At 35.9% G+C, this 19,464-nt stretch overlaps 1 protein-coding gene across 1 annotated transcript; it reads right to left on the bottom strand.

The window, feature by feature from the left end:
* Positions 1-451: 451 nt before the first annotated feature.
* Positions 452-13,793, bottom strand: LOC146927018 (F-box/kelch-repeat protein At3g06240-like). Its single transcript, XM_085700433.1, has 2 exons — positions 13,323-13,793; positions 452-1,261 (listed from the first exon to the last, which is right to left on the bottom strand). The coding sequence occupies exons 1-2, from the start codon at positions 13,788-13,790 to the stop codon at positions 653-655; spliced, it is 1,077 nt and encodes a 358-aa protein (XP_085556559.1). The 5' UTR covers positions 13,791-13,793; the 3' UTR covers positions 452-652.
* Positions 13,794-19,464: the final 5,671 nt, after the last annotated feature.

The following is a 19,464-nucleotide window of genomic DNA, read 5'->3' as shown; positions in this document are numbered from 1 at the left end:
TTCCATACCATACCGTTATAAAGCCCTTCCATAATGATGTTAAGTGATTATCATTATGTTGCTTGTACAATTTAATGATATGATGACAAGGGAACAAAAACCCAAAATTGGAAGTTATCCATATCTTTGTCTATTCTATTTCACCATTTACAAACAATGGATTAATAATTTATCATCCAAAAGATAGTAATATGAACAGAAGAAATTAAATTACGCCTACAACAAATGATTCATATAAATTCAGGTGTAGCTCATTAATTTGAAATTAATTTTCTTTCTGGGTGTGAAACAGAAATGGCAAGGGCCGAAGTTGAAATTAGAGAACAAAACCTTGTTTTTCCTTCAACTTGCATAAACTTATCAGATTAACTTACCATTAAAATCAATTTCAAGCAATGAAAACAACATACATTTAAAACTGTAAATAACAGTGAATCACACAAACAAAGCAGTCAATATTTCCAATAAGCATATGAAAAATTGTTAACCAAAAAATACTTCATGACATATGGGTTCAGCTCATTTGCATACTAGCTCATGTTACAAATGCAGCCACCCAATAGTACATAAAACAATATAAATACAAATATCAAGAAAACAGTGAAGGAGAATATTCTTAAGCATGCCCATTGTTTTTGTTTGTGTCATCTTCTTAAGCATGCTCATTGTCACCAAGCAGTGAAAGCAGAGACTCTGTATACATGACAACTTCAGATTGACTGTTACAAATGGAGCGCTGCCCTAATAACTGTCCCTTATCATTATACTTCACTAATCTAGTACCATGATTTCTTCCAATAATATCACCATTTTTTGTAGAATATATAGGTTGAAAGTAGTGATCAGGAATGCCACGAAGAGGAAGCACAAGAGTTTTAGTCCAAGACGAATGCATTTTGTATTCTTTCATCACCCATATTACAATTGTATCATTATAATTATTCTTATACCATAGACTGAGAAATTCTCCAAATACCCAAAAATTACAAAGAAATCTATTGTTAAAATCACTTGGAACAGGCATCTCAAACATTTTCATTTCCATTAAATCAAACGCAACTATGACATCCAAATCTAAATCACGGCGATAAGCCAGCCAATGAATAACCCCATTAAATAGAAACCCTTTTCCCTGAGAAGGAACGACCACATAAGGGAAGTGAATACCATCAATTTCTTTCCACATATTATCTCTAACCGAGAAAACCTCCCAATGTGATGAAACATGGGAAAATACAACCACCAAGTAATCATCTCTTGACTGTGAAGGTGAGAAAAAAACACAAGAAGGGGGGTTGAATTGTGTTTTAGAAAAATTCTTCGTTTCTCCTAAAAACTGAACACACTGATCAGAAGCTAAGCGAGACAGCTTCTGAAGTGATAATCAGAATCTAAATGCAGCGGAATAAAACAGAGAGAGAGAAGAAGAACGACACAAAGCAATTATACTGGTTCCTTCCACAATCCGGAAGTAGTCCAGTCCCCCTTGCACTTCCAAGGAGATTTCACTATGAGTAATATCTGATTACAAATGCTCAAGCACACAAGCAAGAGACTTCCAATGCTCAAGCACACAAGCAAGAGACTTCCTTTGCTCAAGAACACAATCAAGAGACTTCCTGCTCAAGCACAACTGCAAGAGACTTCCTAACTAAACAAAATTACACAGAAAATTGTTTAAGGTTGAACACTTGATATACAATCAGAGGTGCTCACAATACAAATCAGATACAGACTCAATGGACTTAAGAATTTCTAAGATATGACTTTGAGACACAGAAATTCTAAGTGAATGCAGAACAATTTCAGCAGAGGTTTGGTACTTGTGAAAATCTTGTGAGTCTTTCGTTCAGCGTTCTTGCATTACCAATTCTCTAGGTCTTCACTCCTTTATATAGAGGTGTGAGAGAGACGTTGTGAAATTGCCAGCACACCAAAGAGTCGTTGTTGAAGCTTGATCTTTCACCAATAATCTTTTGCCTGATTTGGTTGTTGTCCTATGAAGAACAAATTTGAAATCCATTCCTTATCCAAAGGAACATCTATGCAGGCGAAACCGTATTCTGGAGCTGTTTTCTTGTCCTGTAGCGCGGACACAAAACAGAGTAGTGGAGAACGTGGTTGTACAATTCGTACAAAGTACAATGTCAACGCTTTCGTCCAAATTGCAAACACATGCCTTCAAACACCTTTGAAATGACCGTTGCAAACTCCACTAATCCTTTGTTTGTGTTTTCGAATCCAATAGACAGCTTTTGCATTGATAATTCTTCAATTCTTGATTCTTTGCAAATCCAGTTGAGATTCAGCTTCTGGTGAAATAGCTTCTGATGAGGCAGCTTCTGATGATATGACTTCTGCAGCTTCTGATGATGCAGCTTCTGATGATACAGCTTCTGATGATGCAGCTTCTGGACTTCTTGTCTTCAGGAGCACTATTCTTACTTCAGAAGCGTCTTAACGTCAGGAGCACTATTCTTACTTCAGAAGCGACTTAACTTCAGGAGCGCTTTTTCTTCTTCAGTAACAAGTTGCCTTCAGGAGCGTCCAAGCTTCAAATTTTTGTTGATTCCATTGCTCTTTATTTGCTCATTCAGAACCAATGATGATGTAACTTTGTAATTATGGTCCTGTACACTTGAACAAATATTAGCTAGTCCAATTTACAATTTTTAATACCTTGTTATCATCAAAACTCTTTAAGGTTCATTGTTAAACACATTTTGTTCCAACAATCTCCCCCTTTTTGATGATGACAAACAAAAGTATTTAAAATTGATCAATTGTTGTTAATCTAATTAACAAGTTGACTTTGGGGTTCTGAGGTTTGTAAGCTCAGAATCTGAGGTTTGTAAGCTCAAACTCCCCCTGAGTCTGATAGTCTTTAAGGTGAGGTTTGTAAGCTCCCCCTAAGTTCTATCCAGGTTAATTAAATTCATTTTTCGCGCAATAAAATTATCAGAGCTTAAAAACAAAATTGAATCATTGAAAGAATTAACTTATAGATAAGAAGAATGGTTCAATTAATTTTACTTGAATTTTGATACTCCTTCGTTCGTTCATAGCTTATACCAATAAGGTAAAAAAAATGATAGAAAGTTTTCAAAAATTTCAAATGCCATTAATGGGGCTCAGAGCCTTTAAATACTTGTCACATATACTCCCCCTTTTGTCATTATCAAAAAAAAATTTAAGCATAAAAGACAAAAAGATATGAGAAAAACTCAAACAGGAGAGAGTATAAAAAAAAGTGAACTAAATAAGTCAGAGCAAAATATATGAACATGTATATCAATTGTCAGAAGCAGCTAAACAGTCAGAATCAGTAAGCATTCAGAAGCAAGAGAAATAAGACAAGATGGTTTCAGAAGCAAGGACTAAGAAATTTTAAAACAGACAACAAACAAAGAAAAACACAAGGGTGTGCAACTAAGGGTTGGTTTGTTGTTGTTTCTTCATCTCTTCCATTTCTTCAATCTTCTTCTTCAACAGTTCTTCAAGTTGTTGTTGCCTCTGAAGAAGAGCTTGTTCCCTTTCTCTAGCTTCTTGCTGCTGCTGTGCCATCTGTTTCTTCAGAAGTTTACACAACCTGGCTTCTCTGGTCAAGTAATCCGTTTCAAAGAAGAAAGGCTGGTTTGCCAGGAGCAGTGTAGAACTTCTTACTCTAAGACTCTGATTCAGATTTTCCATTAGCCTTCTGACTGAAGCTTGCTTGACTCTGATGCATTTAGCCTTGATTTCTTCAATAACCGCAGCTGCCCGGTTTTGAAGAGATGCCCAGGAGTCTTCATATGCACCTGTGAGATCAATTGTCCTTCTTTGATCCACCAGATTATGCATCTGACTCAAGATTGTGAGAAGCTCAGAATTAATATATCCAGATTCCAGGATATTTGTGGGTGGATGATCAAGGGTTTCAAGATCAGAATCACTGATTTCTAAATCTTGAATGGGGTTAGGAATTGGAAAGGTAAGGTGTGTTTGTGTGTTTGAAGATGAAGGCTGGTCAGAATCAATGTGTGTGGTGGAGGTTGAGGCTTGAACATTGACTAGAGAGATGTCAACATCCATGGGAGTTGGTTCTGGAGAGTGTTCAGGTAAAGGTTGAAATTCAGTTTCAGTTGGTGGTTGTTGTAGTGAAGTTGTTGTTTGATTGTTGAGTTGGGGGTCAATGATGGCTATTGGTGATTGTGGGGGTGTTGTGGGTTTTTGTGGTTCAGGTGTTTGTTGATGGGGGTTTTCTGAAACAACATTTTCAGAAGCAGTTGCTTCTGGAGTTGTTTCAGAGGCCTTTTCTGAAGTAGATTCAACATTTTCTGGAGGGATCATGTTGAGAGGTTGAATGTTAAGGGGTTGAGGGTTAAGGCGAAAGATAGTCTCAATGACTTTTTCTCTCTGCACAGCCATTTCAGCCAACTTCTCATTAATTATGTGACCAACTGGCTCATAAGTAGTTGACTGAGAGGGCTTTTTGTTGGTTTTGGTTGATGTTGGCTTGCTTTTTACTGGTTTTTGAAAGAGTTGGGTTAAGGGTATATCATCATCAGAATCATCAGAATCTGATAATGGTGTGGATGCGGAATCTGATGATATATTAATTACCTTCTCTGATTCAGGATCAGAATTCTCTTTAACAGACTCACTGGTCATCAGCAACAGTTGCTTGGCTTCTGAAACTACAGACTCTTGTAGCTCAGCAGCAATCTCCATAGCTTTTCCAATAGCTTCTGACACAATAGTAGCAGCTTCAGTCTTCTTAGGAACATGAGGGAAGTTCTTGGTCCTCCTTACTGCTTGCTTCCTTTTCTTCTTTGGTATTGCAGGTTGATCAAGAGTAATGCCAACATCCATGATCATCCTGGAATCCATGTCTTCAATGGCTTCTTCAATAGAAGGTACTGATGAACTACCAATTTTGAGCTTGTCAGTAGCAACTTTTGCCTTTTTAACAGATTGTTCAACCTCTAGATATTGCTCTGCAGTCATCTTCCTTTTTGACTTTCTGCCTCTGGCTCGTGGCAGAGCACCACCATACATTTCCTCTGGAATATCTTCCAATCTGATTCTCTCATTGGTTGCCTCAAAATGTTCTTTGATATAGTACATCTGCACTTCAATGGGATCCTTCTTGCAGATGGGTGGAAAGTCCTTCATAAGATCAGACTTAACAAGTGATTCACTCAAATCTGTATGAAGCTTGGTGACAGCAGGGATCAACTTCATATTCTTGAGGGTTTGTGCATTAATGAACTTTCCAGTTTTAGTATCAAGCAGCTCATCTGTGAAGGCTTCAGCACTGCTTAGCTTGTCCAAGACTCCTCCTTGATAGAATATTTCTGACAAGAGTCTTCCATAAGGTACCCAGGTTCTATTCTGCAGCTGACTCTGTTTCAAACATTCTATCAAGTATTTGAACATATATTTTGGCACGTTCACTTTCTCCTTCTTAATGAAGTGTTGAAGAAAGACTTTTTGTGCCAAATTGGGTTTCTCACTACCACCACATGGAAGTAAGTCCTCATTCTGAATCTTCAGAAGCAGCTTCTTATCCATGCTTAGATCAGCATACTTTCCTGCTTGCGTTGAGTTGTACAGTGCCAAGTTTACTTTTTCCTTCCAGAAGCGTTCTTCAGTTGTATTTGAGAGATCAATTCCAGAGTATTTTCCAGAGGCCTCTCTACAGAGTACAGCTTCTATCTGCCATTCCGCAATTCTCACTGGAATACCACAAATACTTGACCTGATTTCAATACCTGTAAATGGCTCAAGTCCCATTTCTTCTCTGGTCTTCCCTTCCAGTTCGGGATAAATCAACACCATTTGACTTTCTTCAGTTATGGACGCAGCTTTGTCATAAACCTTAGCCCTTACCCAGAAGTGTCTTACCAATGCTTCGTATGTTGGTCCATTCAACATCTTGAAGTAATGAATAAGTTCCTGCTCTTCATAGTAGCTTCTGATCCAACACTCATGGAAAGCGAGTGATTCAAAATCCACCGGATTTTCTATTTGAACCTGTAGTTCCCATTCTTCCAATTTCATGCTTCTTCCTTTGTAGTCAAATTCAGGGACCATCCGTGAAGTAGATTCTGAAACTTTTGAGCTTGATGATGCCATTTGATGATTGACGAAGATTTGAAGAAGATGAAGATTTTAGGGTTCTAAGGTTGAGAGAATGCGCTTACTTCGCAAGAGGTTTGAGAGCAAATGTGTTTGTTGTGAGTGAGTAGTGTGTGAATTGACAAAGTGTTAGAAGTAAAACGATTGCAATTCAAAAGAGACAAACAAACATAACATTAATGACAAAATTGGGGGCGCGTGAAAAGTACTTTCAAAGCTATTAAATCATCATTGCCCTTTTAGTTATACACCAACACATACAGGCCACGTAAGAAGTTCACAGAGTAACTACCAAGTTAGTGGGCCAGAAGTTACTTTTTAAAAGGTAACTTCCAACGTTTCCACTAATTCAACTATTCAGAAGCAACAAATCCAGCTTCTGGACTTCAGATGCTGACGTCATCATCAGAAGCGAGTTTTCCTCAGAACCTCAATAAAGAGCTTCTGATGGACTACCGCTTCTGAACTAACTTCAGAACCTAAAATCCTATTCAGGAGCAAGCAAGCATTTAATCAGATACAAAGTGCATGTTCAAATTTTTCTTTATAAAATCAAATCTTTCAACAGTTAAAGGCTTAGTAAATATATCAGCCCATTGATTTTCAGTATCAATGAATTGTATATCTAAAATTCCTTTTTGAACATAATCTCTGATAAAATGGTGTTTGATTTCAATGTGCTTCGCTCTTGAATGCAAAATTGGATTTTTAGACAAACAAATAGCAGCAGTATTATCACAATAAATGGGAATACTGTTAGCAGTTATCTGATAATCTTCCAACTGATGTTTCATCCAAAGTAGTTGTGTACAACAACTTGCAGCTGAAATGTATTCTGCTTCTGCTGTAGACATAGCAATAGTTGTTTGTCTTTTGCTAGCCCAGGATATAAGATTATCACCCAGAAATTGACAATTGCCACTGGTTGACTTTCTTTCAATCCTATCACCAGCATAATCAGCATCACAGAATCCAATTAGCTTATAATCTAAGGATTTCCTATAAAGGAGTCCAAGATTGGTCGTTCCTTTCAAATACCTGAAGATTCTCTTGACAGCAGTCATATGAGATTCTCTAGGATCTGATTGGAATCTTGCACACAAGCATACACTGAATAAAATATCTGGCCTAGATGCAGTGAGGTATAACAAAGAACCAATCATACCTCTATACAGCTTCTGATCTACTTTAGCTCCTTCATCTTCTTTGCTTAAGGTGCACGTAGGGTGCATTGGAGTGTTCATCACTTTACAATCTTCAAGTTTGAACTTCTTCAGAAGCTCCTTTGTGTACTTTGATTGATGAACATAGACTCCATCTTTGCATTGATTGATTTGAATGCCCAGGAAGAACTTCAGCTCTCCCATCATGCTCATTTCAAATTCATCCTGCATTAACTCAGAAAATTCCTTGCAAAGAGATGCATTAGTAGAACCAAATATTATATCATCAACATATATTTGCACAACAAGAATATCTTTCCCAAGGGTCCTTCTGAAGAGTGTAGTGTCAACCTGTCCTCTCTTAAAATTATTTTTGATTAAGAAATTACTTAGTCTATCATACCAAGCTCTGGGAGCTTGTTTCAAGCCATATAGTGATTTCTTCAATTTAAAAACATGGTCAGGATATTTAATATCCTCAAATCCAGGAGGTTGCTTAACATACACTTCTTCTTCTATGACACCATTGAGAAATGCACTCTTGACATCCATCTGATATAATATTATGCCATGATTAACTGCATAGGAAAGAAGTAACCTGATTGCTTCCAATCTTGCAACTGGAGCAAACGTTTCAGTGTAATCAATGCCTTCTTGTTGACTATACCCTTGTGCAACAAGTCTGGCTTTGTTTCTTGTTACTTCACCTTGCTCATTCAGCTTGTTTCTGAATACCCATTTTGTTCCAATAATGTTCTTGTGCTGAGGTTTGGGTACCAGATCCCACACATCATTTCTTTGAAATTGATTCAACTCTTCTTGCATAGCTAGGATCCATCCATCATCTGAAAGTGCTTCATCAACTGTTGTAGGTTCAATCATTGAGATTAGTCCAATCATTGACTCTTCTTGTCTGAAATGTGATCTTGTTCTTCTTGGACTATCTTTGTTTCCAATGATTAGCTCTTCAGGATGTGAAGACTTGTGTTTGAATGTGTTTCTGGGAGGATCTTCTTGATGTGAGTCATCTTGTGCTTCATCAGAAGCAGCTTCATCTTGCGCTTCTGATGTGGGTTCAGCTTCTGGACTATCTTCAGACTCAGCTATCTGATCAGGTTCTGGAGTAGCTTCAGGAACCTGTATCTCTGCAGAACTTTCACCTTGCTTTGAAGTTTTATCTTCAAGCTCCTTGTCATCAAATTTAACGTGCATAGATTCTTCAACACAGAGTGTTTCTGAATTATACACTCTGTATGCCTTTGACCTTTCAGAGTAACCCAAAAAGATTCCTCTTTTGGCCTTGGCATCAAATTTCTTTAGGTAGAGCTTGTTGTTCAGAATGTAACATGTACATCCAAATTGATGAAAGTAAGAGATATTGGGTTTTCTTCCTTTAAAGAGTTCATATGCTGTTTTCTCCAAAATAGGTCTAATATAGATCCTGTTTTGAACATAGCATGCTGTATTCACTGCTTCTGCCCAAAAATGTTTTGGTAAATTGTTTTCATGAATCATGGTTCTGGCCATTTCTTGTAAAGTTCTATTCTTTCTCTCTACAACCCCATTTTGTTGTGGTGTTCTAGGAGAAGAGAATTCATGGAAAATTCCATGTTTTTCACAAAAAGCTTCAAATGGCTCATTTTCAAATTCTCCACCATGATCACTTCTGATTTTCAAAATTTTTGATTCTTTTTCAGATTGAATTTGAGTGCAGAAGCTACTGAATACATCACACGCAACATCTTTACTCTTTATGAATTTCACCCAAGTCCATCTGTTGTAATCATCAACAATGACTAATCCATATCTACTTCCATATAAGGATGCAGTACTCACTGGTCCAAATAAATCAATATGGAGTAATTCTAAAGGTCTTGAGGTTGAAACAATGTCTTTGGTTTTAAAAGATGATTTCACAATTTTCCCTCTCTGACATGCACCACAGAGTGCATCTGAATGATAGTCAATGTCTGGTAGCCCTTTCACAAGTTGTAACTTACTAAGCTTAGAGATTAACCTCCAGTTAGCATGTCCCAACCTTCTGTGCCACATCCATTTCTTATCATTCACTGATAGTAGGCAAATCACCTTCTGATCAGCCAGTTCAGAAAAATTGATTTTATAGACATTGTCAACTCTCTTTCCCTTGAACACAATGGATTTGTCTTCCTTGTTGATTACTGTACAGTTGGGTTTTTCAAAAAGCACATCATAACCATTATCACAAAATTGACTAATGCTCAAAAGGTTATGTTCAAGACCATCTACCAACCATACATTATTAATTGAGGTAGAGGAATTACCAATAGTTCCTGTACCTATGATCTTGCCTGACTGGTTGCCTCCAAATTTCACATTTCCTCCCTCTTTCATTGTTAGGCTGAGGAACATGGACTTGTCTCCTGTCATGTGTCTTGAGCAACCGCTGTCTAGGTACCATGATCTTTGCTTTGGCACTGCTCTTAGACATACCTGCATCATTGACATTTTTAGATTTAGGTACCCATTGTTCTATGGGTCCTGGAAGGTTAGTACTTAAGGCTTTACTCTTCACTTCTTGTACCTTGTGCTGTGAGTTGGGTTGCTTCTGATTAACCATCACCTTAGGTTTTGGTACTTCAGAAGCAGTAACTGTCTTCTTCTGAAACTTAGACTTCAGAACCCCAGATTTTGGTTTCACCAGACTCTGAGGAATAGGTTCTGATCTTTTCAGGATCCTAACCTTTGAAGTTTTGGAATCAGATTTGATCATAGCCTTTGACTTAGAGTTCTTTGGCTTTGAAGTAATCTTAGCCTTAGAACTAGAAGCTTCAGGTTCTGATTGAACAACAGTTTCCAATTCAGCCCCTTCTGGTACAAAGAATGTTTTCAGACCTTCCTTGATGCATTCACAACAAGACTTTAGATTGGTTTTATCAAGTTTCACTTCTGGAAAACCAATTCCTCTGCCATTGTTCTTGTAAATGCTATAAATCATAGAAGCTACTCTGCTTCTGTCAATGCCAGATATAATGAAATCTTCAAGAGCAATTTCATGATTACTTAAAGGTTTTTCATTACACTTTTCTTGTAGCTTCTGACATAAGAACCTGAGCTGATCTTCATATGTTTTACACATGAAATCAAAGCCCCTAAGTCCTTGTTCAGAAGCTTTCAGATCCAATAGAGTTGATTTTTGCTGTTGTACCAAATCAGCATATTTTTCTTTTAAATCCTTCAACTCATTGGTTCTTACTTCAAAATGTGTAAGAAGTTCTTTAAGTGACTCAACAAGTTCATCTCTGGGAATTTTGGAATATACCTCGTTTTCATCTTCTGAGTCTGAATCTGATCCAGCTTCTGAAGTTGCTGTTGCTACCAACCCAACAGCTACCTTTGCATCTTCATCAGCTTCCTCTTTATCAGATCCAGATTCACTACCCAAATCATCCCAGGTTGCCATTAAACTCTGCTTAATCTGCTTCTTGAGTTTGCTTGGTTTGAATGTAGACCTCTTTGACTTGTCCTTTGACTTTTCTCTTTGAAGATCAGGGCATTCAGCAATGAAGTGTCCAGGCTTCTTACAGTTGAAGCATCCCTTCTGATCTTCTTTCTTTGAGCTTCTGGAGTTACCCCTTCTGGAGAGAAACTTTCTGTTCTTCTTGGCCAGATATTGAAGTCTGTTTGAGAGCATGGCCATTTCAGCAGCATCTGGTTCAGAATCTGAACTTGACTGTTCTTCCTCTTCAGATTCAACCACTTTGAGAGCTTTTGATGACTTGCCTTTGGATGGAAGAGCTATTGATTTACTCTTCTTAGTAGACTCATGTTCATTAAGACTTAACTCATGAACTTTGAGAGAACTAACAAGATCTTCGACACTTAAAGTGTTTAAATCTTTAGCTTCCTCAATGGCAGTCACCTTTGGTCTCCATCTAGCAGGTAAGCTTCTGAGTATCTTGCTTACATGATCAGAAGCAACATAGCTCTTCTTTAGAATCTGTAGCCCAGAAACTAAAGTTTGAAACCTTGAGTACATCTCCTCAATAGTTTCATCATCCTTCATCTTGAATAACTCATACTGATGTACAAGCAGGAGAGCCTTTGCTTCTTTAACCTTCTTGCTCCCTTCATAATTTGAACAGAGAGAAGCAAACATAGCTTTAGCAGTGGATTTGTCACTCATCTTCATGTATTCTGCTTTGGGTATGGCCGTGACAAGAGCTCCTCTGATAATATGATGCTTCTTGTAGAGTTTCCTCAGTTCTGGAGTATGTTTCTTTCTATCCACAGCAGCTCCTTCTTCATCAAGGACTAAACCACCAACGCCGTCTTCCAGAATATCCCACAATTCTTCATCTAGGCTCATGATGTAACTGTAAAAATTGGTCTTCCACCAAGAGAACTCTTCAGCATCTCCATTGAACTTTGGAACTTTTCCAACACTGGTTTTCTTACTATCACTATAATCATGTGAGACATTTTTATAGCTAGTATCACCATCAGGAGGAGGAGTAGTCATGTTTTTCTCAGATCTTTGACTGTTGCACGGTTAAGTGATACACAACAGACCAAGGCTCTAGATACCAATTGAAGGTGAGAAAAAAACACAAGAAGGGGGGTTGAATTGTGTTTTAGAAAAATTCTTCGTTTCTCCTAAAAACTGAACACACTGATCAGAAGCTAAGCGAGACAGCTTCTGAAGTGATAATCAGAATCTAAATGCAGCGGAATAAAACAGAGAGAGAGAAGAAGAACGACACAAAGCAATTATACTGGTTCCTTCCACAATCCGGAAGTAGTCCAGTCCCCCTTGCACTTCCAAGGAGATTTCACTATGAGTAATATCTGATTACAAATGCTCAAGCACACAAGCAAGAGACTTCCAATGCTCAAGCACACAAGCAAGAGACTTCCTTTGCTCAAGAACACAATCAAGAGACTTCCTGCTCAAGCACAACTGCAAGAGACTTCCTAACTAAACAAAATTACACAGAAAATTGTTTAAGGTTGAACACTTGATATACAATCAGAGGTGCTCACAATACAAATCAGATACAGACTCAATGGACTTAAGAATTTCTAAGATATGACTTTGAGACACAGAAATTCTAAGTGAATGCAGAACAATTTCAGCAGAGGTTTGGTACTTGTGAAAATCTTGTGAGTCTTTCGTTCAGCGTTCTTGCATTACCAATTCTCTAGGTCTTCACTCCTTTATATAGAGGTGTGAGAGAGACGTTGTGAAATTGCCAGCACACCAAAGAGTCGTTGTTGAAGCTTGATCTTTCACCAATAATCTTTTGCCTGATTTGGTTGTTGTCCTATGAAGAACAAATTTGAAATCCATTCCTTATCCAAAGGAACATCTATGCAGGCGAAACCGTATTCTGGAGCTGTTTTCTTGTCCTGTAGCGCGGACACAAAACAGAGTAGTGGAGAACGTGGTTGTACAATTCGTACAAAGTACAATGTCAACGCTTTCGTCCAAATTGCAAACACACGCCTTCAAACACCTTTGAAATGACCGTTGCAAACTCCACTAATCCTTTGTTTGTGTTTTCGAATCCAATAGACAGCTTTTGCATTGATAATTCTTCAATTCTTGATTCTTTGCAAATCCAGTTGAGATTCAGCTTCTGGTGAAATAGCTTCTGATGAGGCAGCTTCTGATGATATGACTTCTGCAGCTTCTGATGATGCAGCTTCTGATGATACAGCTTCTGATGATGCAGCTTCTGGACTTCTTGTCTTCAGGAGCACTATTCTTACTTCAGAAGCGTCTTAACGTCAGGAGCACTATTCTTACTTCAGAAGCGACTTAACTTCAGGAGCGCTTTTTCTTCTTCAGTAACAAGTTGCCTTCAGGAGCGTCCAAGCTTCAAATTTTTGTTGATTCCATTGCTCTTTATTTGCTCATTCAGAACCAATGATGATGTAACTTTGTAATTATGGTCCTGTACACTTGAACAAATATTAGCTAGTCCAATTTACAATTTTTAATACCTTGTTATCATCAAAACTCTTTAAGGTTCATTGTTAAACACATTTTGTTCCAACAGACTGGTCATACCCAAAACCATGTATATGAATGGGCCAACGTGCTGATAATTTGGAACGAAAAGGAGAGACAGGTATTTGTGTTTTAAATCCAGTGCATGGATTCCATATGTAGATGTTTGGATGACGGTACAAAAGTACGAACCCTCTACACGAACCTCTAATTTCAACCGGAAAATAAGATTCCGGAAGCGAAAAATTAAGGTTCACTGAAGCAGGATCATCATTAAGAAATGCTTTAAAATCTATAGATCGAACTTCATGAGGTAGAGGTGATATGCACATAATTCTATGGGTGTGAGTTGGCGCAGTAAGTTGAAAATGTGAATTTGCAAAATAGGGATCAGAGATAAAAGAAAACCATGACTTACAAACGCATTTGAAACGTATAAGAGACTTCACTGGCAACCTCATCAGAATTTGATTGATCAGTTCATGAGGCAGATACAACACTGTCTTATTCTCCATGCTCCCTCTGCTTCGTTCAAACCCTAATTTTACAACTTTCTTATTTGAGCAAACCCTACTTTAAAAAGCTTTGTTCAAACCCTAATTTTACAACTTTCTTATTTGAGCAAACCCTAATTTAAAAAACCGGTGATAATGTCATTAAACCAGAAAAGGCAGGATGGATCAAACCGGAAAAACCCATCGAACCAACTGAAAAAATTTGAGCAGAAAGAAGATTAAGAACAGAGAAGGTGAGAACGTTAAGAAGGGTAAAGAAGAATATCTACACAGCGTTGTGTTTCTCAGGGGATATTAGTAGGCTTTGGCTCTTATTGTTACAAAGGGTTAACAAAACATTTAGAAAATTGCTCTTTTCACTTTTGAAATTGCTTATTTTTCTAACCGTCATTGAGTTAGTGGTAGTTGAAGAAAAGAGCTATTTTAAAACAGAAAAGAGCAATTTTAAAACATTTATGAGTATTTTATTTCATAGTTGTAATAGTTACTTTAAAAAATATGGAGATTACCAAGATGGATTCTTGTGTTTGGTACAAATTAGAAAATTAATTCTTAGGTGTATAACATTTTAAGGAATAAGGGTTTCTCTAACATGTCAACATTGCAGATATAAAATTATTAATAGTGTTAACTTTTTCTTGGAAAACAACAATTATTTATTCAAAAGTTTTATATTTAATATTAAATGTACAAGTTCCCATATTAAAATTTCTATTTTAAACTTCTTAACATGTACAAATTTGCACATGATAGAAATACTCAAGGAAAAAAATAACTTTCATTTTCCTATACTTTATATTCCCAAAAAAAAATAGTGGGAATAAATCATTCTCATAAAGGTGGGAAGGAAATTTAAGTAATCACGTAAGATCATCTTTCGTGGTTTTCTTATTAAGATGTAGTTAAAGTAGTCTCATGTGTACACATCACTTATTCAATCAATTTTTAAAGACAGTGTATAATAAACATTCATTCACTAATATGTGGATCTCACTAATAATTAAGTGGGTGTCATTAATAATTTTACATTAGTACATTTAAAAAACTGTTAGGAATGTGATAAATATGAACCAAACACATTTTTAAAAATTACCCAGGATTAAGATCTCATTCTTATTTCCTAAGAAAGTTAATCCTGAGAATAACTTTGTCATCCATGAAACAAACCCCCCCTTAGCCCTTAGAATTTTTTTTATATGATTCACTGTTCTAACTTCTAAATATATGTTGTTGTCACTACTTGAAATTGTTTAAAATGGTAAATTAATCGGATGAGTTTATGCATGTAGAAGGAAAAATAATGTTTTTTTCTCTAAAAGCAGTTGACTATGTGCTTGTTTGGGATGGAGTTTGCAAGCAAAAAAGCAAGTTTGGGGGATTTCCAAAGCAAATTTGCCGTGATTTTTAAAAGCCAGCAATTGGAGCTTTTGAGTTAAAGTGGGTTCTGCCGTGCTTTTACAGAAAACGTGGGTAGAAAAACTCTGTACCAAACAGGCTATATGTTAACTTTGGCCCTTTCTATTTCTCTGTTTCAAACTTTGGCACATATATTCACTTTCAGAGATTTTATTTTACTGTATGGAAAGCAGAAGGGAAGTATTCAAGGCTAATGTTTTGCAATGATGCAGAGAGCTTTGACACAGTAATGTCACGAAAAAAAACTCACATAACTTTTTTCTTCTTATAATATTTTGGATACATGTTTGTTCATATATTTACATAAAAGTTTAAGTATAGTGCCTATTGAGAGACAAGGATAAGTTCCAACGTGAAAAATCATGAAATCAGTACAAGTGTAATAATTTCTAAAAAAACTAAAGATGTAAACATTTGCATTTGTTATTTCATACTCTAATCTGGTTATGATTTTCAAGTTCACAACATGTTTCTTTGTACCATCGTTATTCATTCCCTCAAGTGAGATACCTATGAACAGTTGTTTTCAAAGTCCCCTCTTGTATAGATTATTTTATAGATAGATATGAGATAGATATGAGGTCAAAGGAAGTTCTTCATTCAATTTTGAATTATGGCTATGATTGGTATGCATGTAGTACGTCGGCTGCAGAGCATGTACTGCTAAATCAATGTGATGAATAAAGGACTGTGATTGGTTAAGATAATACCAAATAAATGCATGAAAAATAAATTCATCTTATATATCTATGTGTGTCTGAATCTTGTGTCGGAATCTTACTTTCATTTTACATATAAGATGCAGTTATGTGCGTGTTCACAAATTATGATGCCCTAAAAGTTATGTGATGTCTAAAAGTTACGTGTTACATGCATCACAGCCATTATCCGTGGTGTCTAAAAGTTATCTGTCGTGGGATTGACATATCCACGCAAATTGAAAGTATAATTTTTAGTATTTAATTATCCCAATACAAGAGGACTATGAGATAACTTGAAGTCAACAATTTTTCCAGAATCCAAAAGGGCTTTGATGGGTCCTGTTGAAAATGTTGCATTCCTAACAATTAGAATTATGATATTCTTCATCTTCTTAAACTGGGGTATGATCAATCACAATCCCATTACAAAATATATACATCCAGGAAATATGTTTCAACTATACAAAGATCATCCCGCTCTTTGGAATCAGATGTTAAGGTTGTATGTGAGTATGATCCTTCAAGGAGGTTCAAAGGTAAGTATATTAACAATAAGAAACTCACGTTTAGGCTTATGTGTGACGGTAACATCAAGTTGGACATACCACATTGTCACTAACAGAACTACTTGATGGATGCAGTATTTTAACCGAGGTTACACAATTTGGGGAAACAATTTAATAATTCGTAAATTTTGGCATTCCAAATTGTCAGAGCAAATCAAAGACTCAAAATAGTGGTTTACTCTATTTTTTTATCATATAAAAAATTAATTATTACATCATTTAAGAAATTATTTAGGGCTAAAACAGCATTAGCATCTAGAGATGGTTTCTTTGTAATCCCACATTCTTCCTTTTCAAGCTCAAAACTTCGTTTCATACAAAATTCAAAAGCTTTTTAACAATTCTATTCAGACAAACTCCAAACTTTACCATCATCTTCATCAATGGTGAATCATGTCAATAATTACACAGACAACGTTTTTCTGAGTTTGAGAGGTGGAACATGCTAGTCCTTCGCCGGTCATCTCCACCATTCACTTCTCCGTCTGGGAAATCGGAGTTTTAGAAAATTCAAATGTTTCAATTGAATTTGCTTCTATTCTAATTTTGTTTAATTATATAGAGTACTGAACTTTGTTGGACTCTTTTTTTTTAAAAAAAATCTTATAAGTTTTGGGATGACAATATAAATAAAAAGAGATCTAAAATGAACATTTTAAAATATTTGGAAAAAATTTAAATTTTTTAAATAGGGACCATCTTGCACATTTTTAAAATTTCACGCACCAATTTTCAATTGTTTTGAATAATTTTTGGTACCAATTTTAAATTTTTAAAGAATTGAAGGATCAATTTGCAAAATTTGAAAAACAAAAGGGATTAATTTGTTATCTTTTTTAAACAAGCCAAAAAAACATAATAAATAACAATTATTCAAAGCACAATGTGTGTGTGGTATCCTTACAATTATTCAAAGCACAATGTGTGTGTGGTATCCTTAGAGGATAATCAGTTGTTTAAAAACACATAATAAATAACAATTATCCACGGAGAAATAAATTATCCTTAGAGGATAATCAGTTGTTTAATAAAAACAAATAAAGAAACAGGATTTAAAATAGAAGCTTGGAACGAAGGTAAAACCGCGCAATTAACTAACGCTTTTGTTTATGAACCTCAAAGGAGGGAACCTTTAAGAAACTTATTGGCTAAGAATTGAGAGTCTTTGAGTGACATTCAAAGGGCTAGAAAGATGTGAATCCTGGAGAACTAAAAGAGAGGACACTTGGGATCGTGTTAATGCTTTTTGGGGAGAGATTCATGGAATGAGAAACACATGGGAAACACTTGAGTGTGAGATATTTGTAAGCAACTTGAGTGAATCTTAAGTGGTCAAAAGAGGATATCCTTAGAAAATCAAAGACTAAGTTGATTCCTTTTTGGATGGACTGTAGAGTTGAGAAAACACCTTAGGTAGTGAAATTATTAAGTCTCTCGATCACGAGAAGAGATTTTGAAAAAAGGTAGAAAGTATAGGTTTGTTCTTTGAGAGTATGTATTGTTAAAGCTAATTTCTTGTAGCTTTTTGTATCTCTTTATATGAAACTTTTTTTATTGTGGATTTTGAGATGCTCTCTCCCTTATATCGTGTTTTTGTTCTTCTACTCTTTACTCTTTATCTTGTTGTTCTTTGGTTTAATTGTGGTTTTGCTTTACACTTTTGTTGAGCGAAATGTTTTTGTTATTGATTGTCATGGATACCTTACACCATACATCTAAGTTTGTTGGTATGATTTTGATCGACAAATTCACAACAATTCCTTTAATGTGAAATAAACAGCAAATAGTATAATTACTTTAAAGTGTTGGAAATACGGAAGATTATGAAGATCTAAGTTCACTATTCATTTACTCATGTTCCTAATTTTAAATAAAGTCTCTTTGTTTATTCCAGTAGAAAAGTTGTGCGCAATAATTACTGATATTAAATCCATCTTATACAAGAGAGTGCACATAACATAACATTTATATTAAATAAGTGAGGCATCAAAATTTGTGCTTCATCTTATCTGCTAAGCTGTACTAGTACGTTTAACTTTCAATTTTGCTGCTATACGTACTCACCTGATAGGTTTGGAATATGATAACTCACCTGCAACAAGAAATCAAGAAAAAAACAGTTTTCTTGCCCTGTCAAAAGACACAACTTGGAAAAAAAATGATTGAAATAGAAAATTAGTACAAACAGAAAATCTATTTTCATTATTCTTCGATGTTTAAAGCATAGTCACATAATTCGTGTAATCAAGGGAGAATTGCGAATTGGTACGTGAGTACCGAATTCGGGTACTTCGGCGTATTGGTACTCACAAACCAGCGAACCAAGAGTACCAAAGCATGGTTACCGCTGATTGGTTGAAAAAAAGGTTTAGACTACAAAATAAATATAAAATGAATCACCATGAGTTGAGGACTGAGTGAGAAGAACAGGAACAAAGAGTGGAGAGTGAGAAACTTGGTAGAAGAAATTAGGTCTGGAACAGTGGTGGCGGCTGTTGTTTGAGGAGCAGATGAGGAAGATGATAAAATTTGGGTTATTTTGGAAATTGGGCTTTTCTCTTGTTGGACCATTTTTTTATATTGGACTTTGCTGCATTTGGCCCAAAGAATTTTGAATTGCTAACTCTGCAGAAAATAATAATATAAGTGTATGACCTAATGATTTATTTAAGAAGTAAACTCTTTTCTTTTTTAACTAAACTACTTTTTTTTAGAAAATCTATAAATATATTTTTTGTAATTAAAAGTTTTAGTAAAAAAAATACTTTTTTTTTATAGCTCACTATATTTATTTAGGTATTATTAGTACTATGAACCGGAGCGTACCGAAGCTGTATACCCCTATACGTACCGAATTCTTCTCCTGTCGCGTACCGCGAACCCGTACCCGTACCACGTACCGGAACGAACCGCGAATTATGTGACTATGGTTTAAAGTAACAGTAATATTTTAAGATATGATGACCTTATCTGTGTCTATTCCATTTCATC

This window comes from Medicago sativa, chromosome 4 (assembly GCF_051527215.1).
Source record: "Medicago sativa cultivar Bolivia chromosome 4, Bolivia_mono, whole genome shotgun sequence".
Classification (NCBI taxonomy): Eukaryota; Viridiplantae; Streptophyta; class Magnoliopsida; order Fabales; family Fabaceae; genus Medicago; species Medicago sativa.
This window is presented reverse-complemented; position numbering and strand designations above follow the sequence as displayed.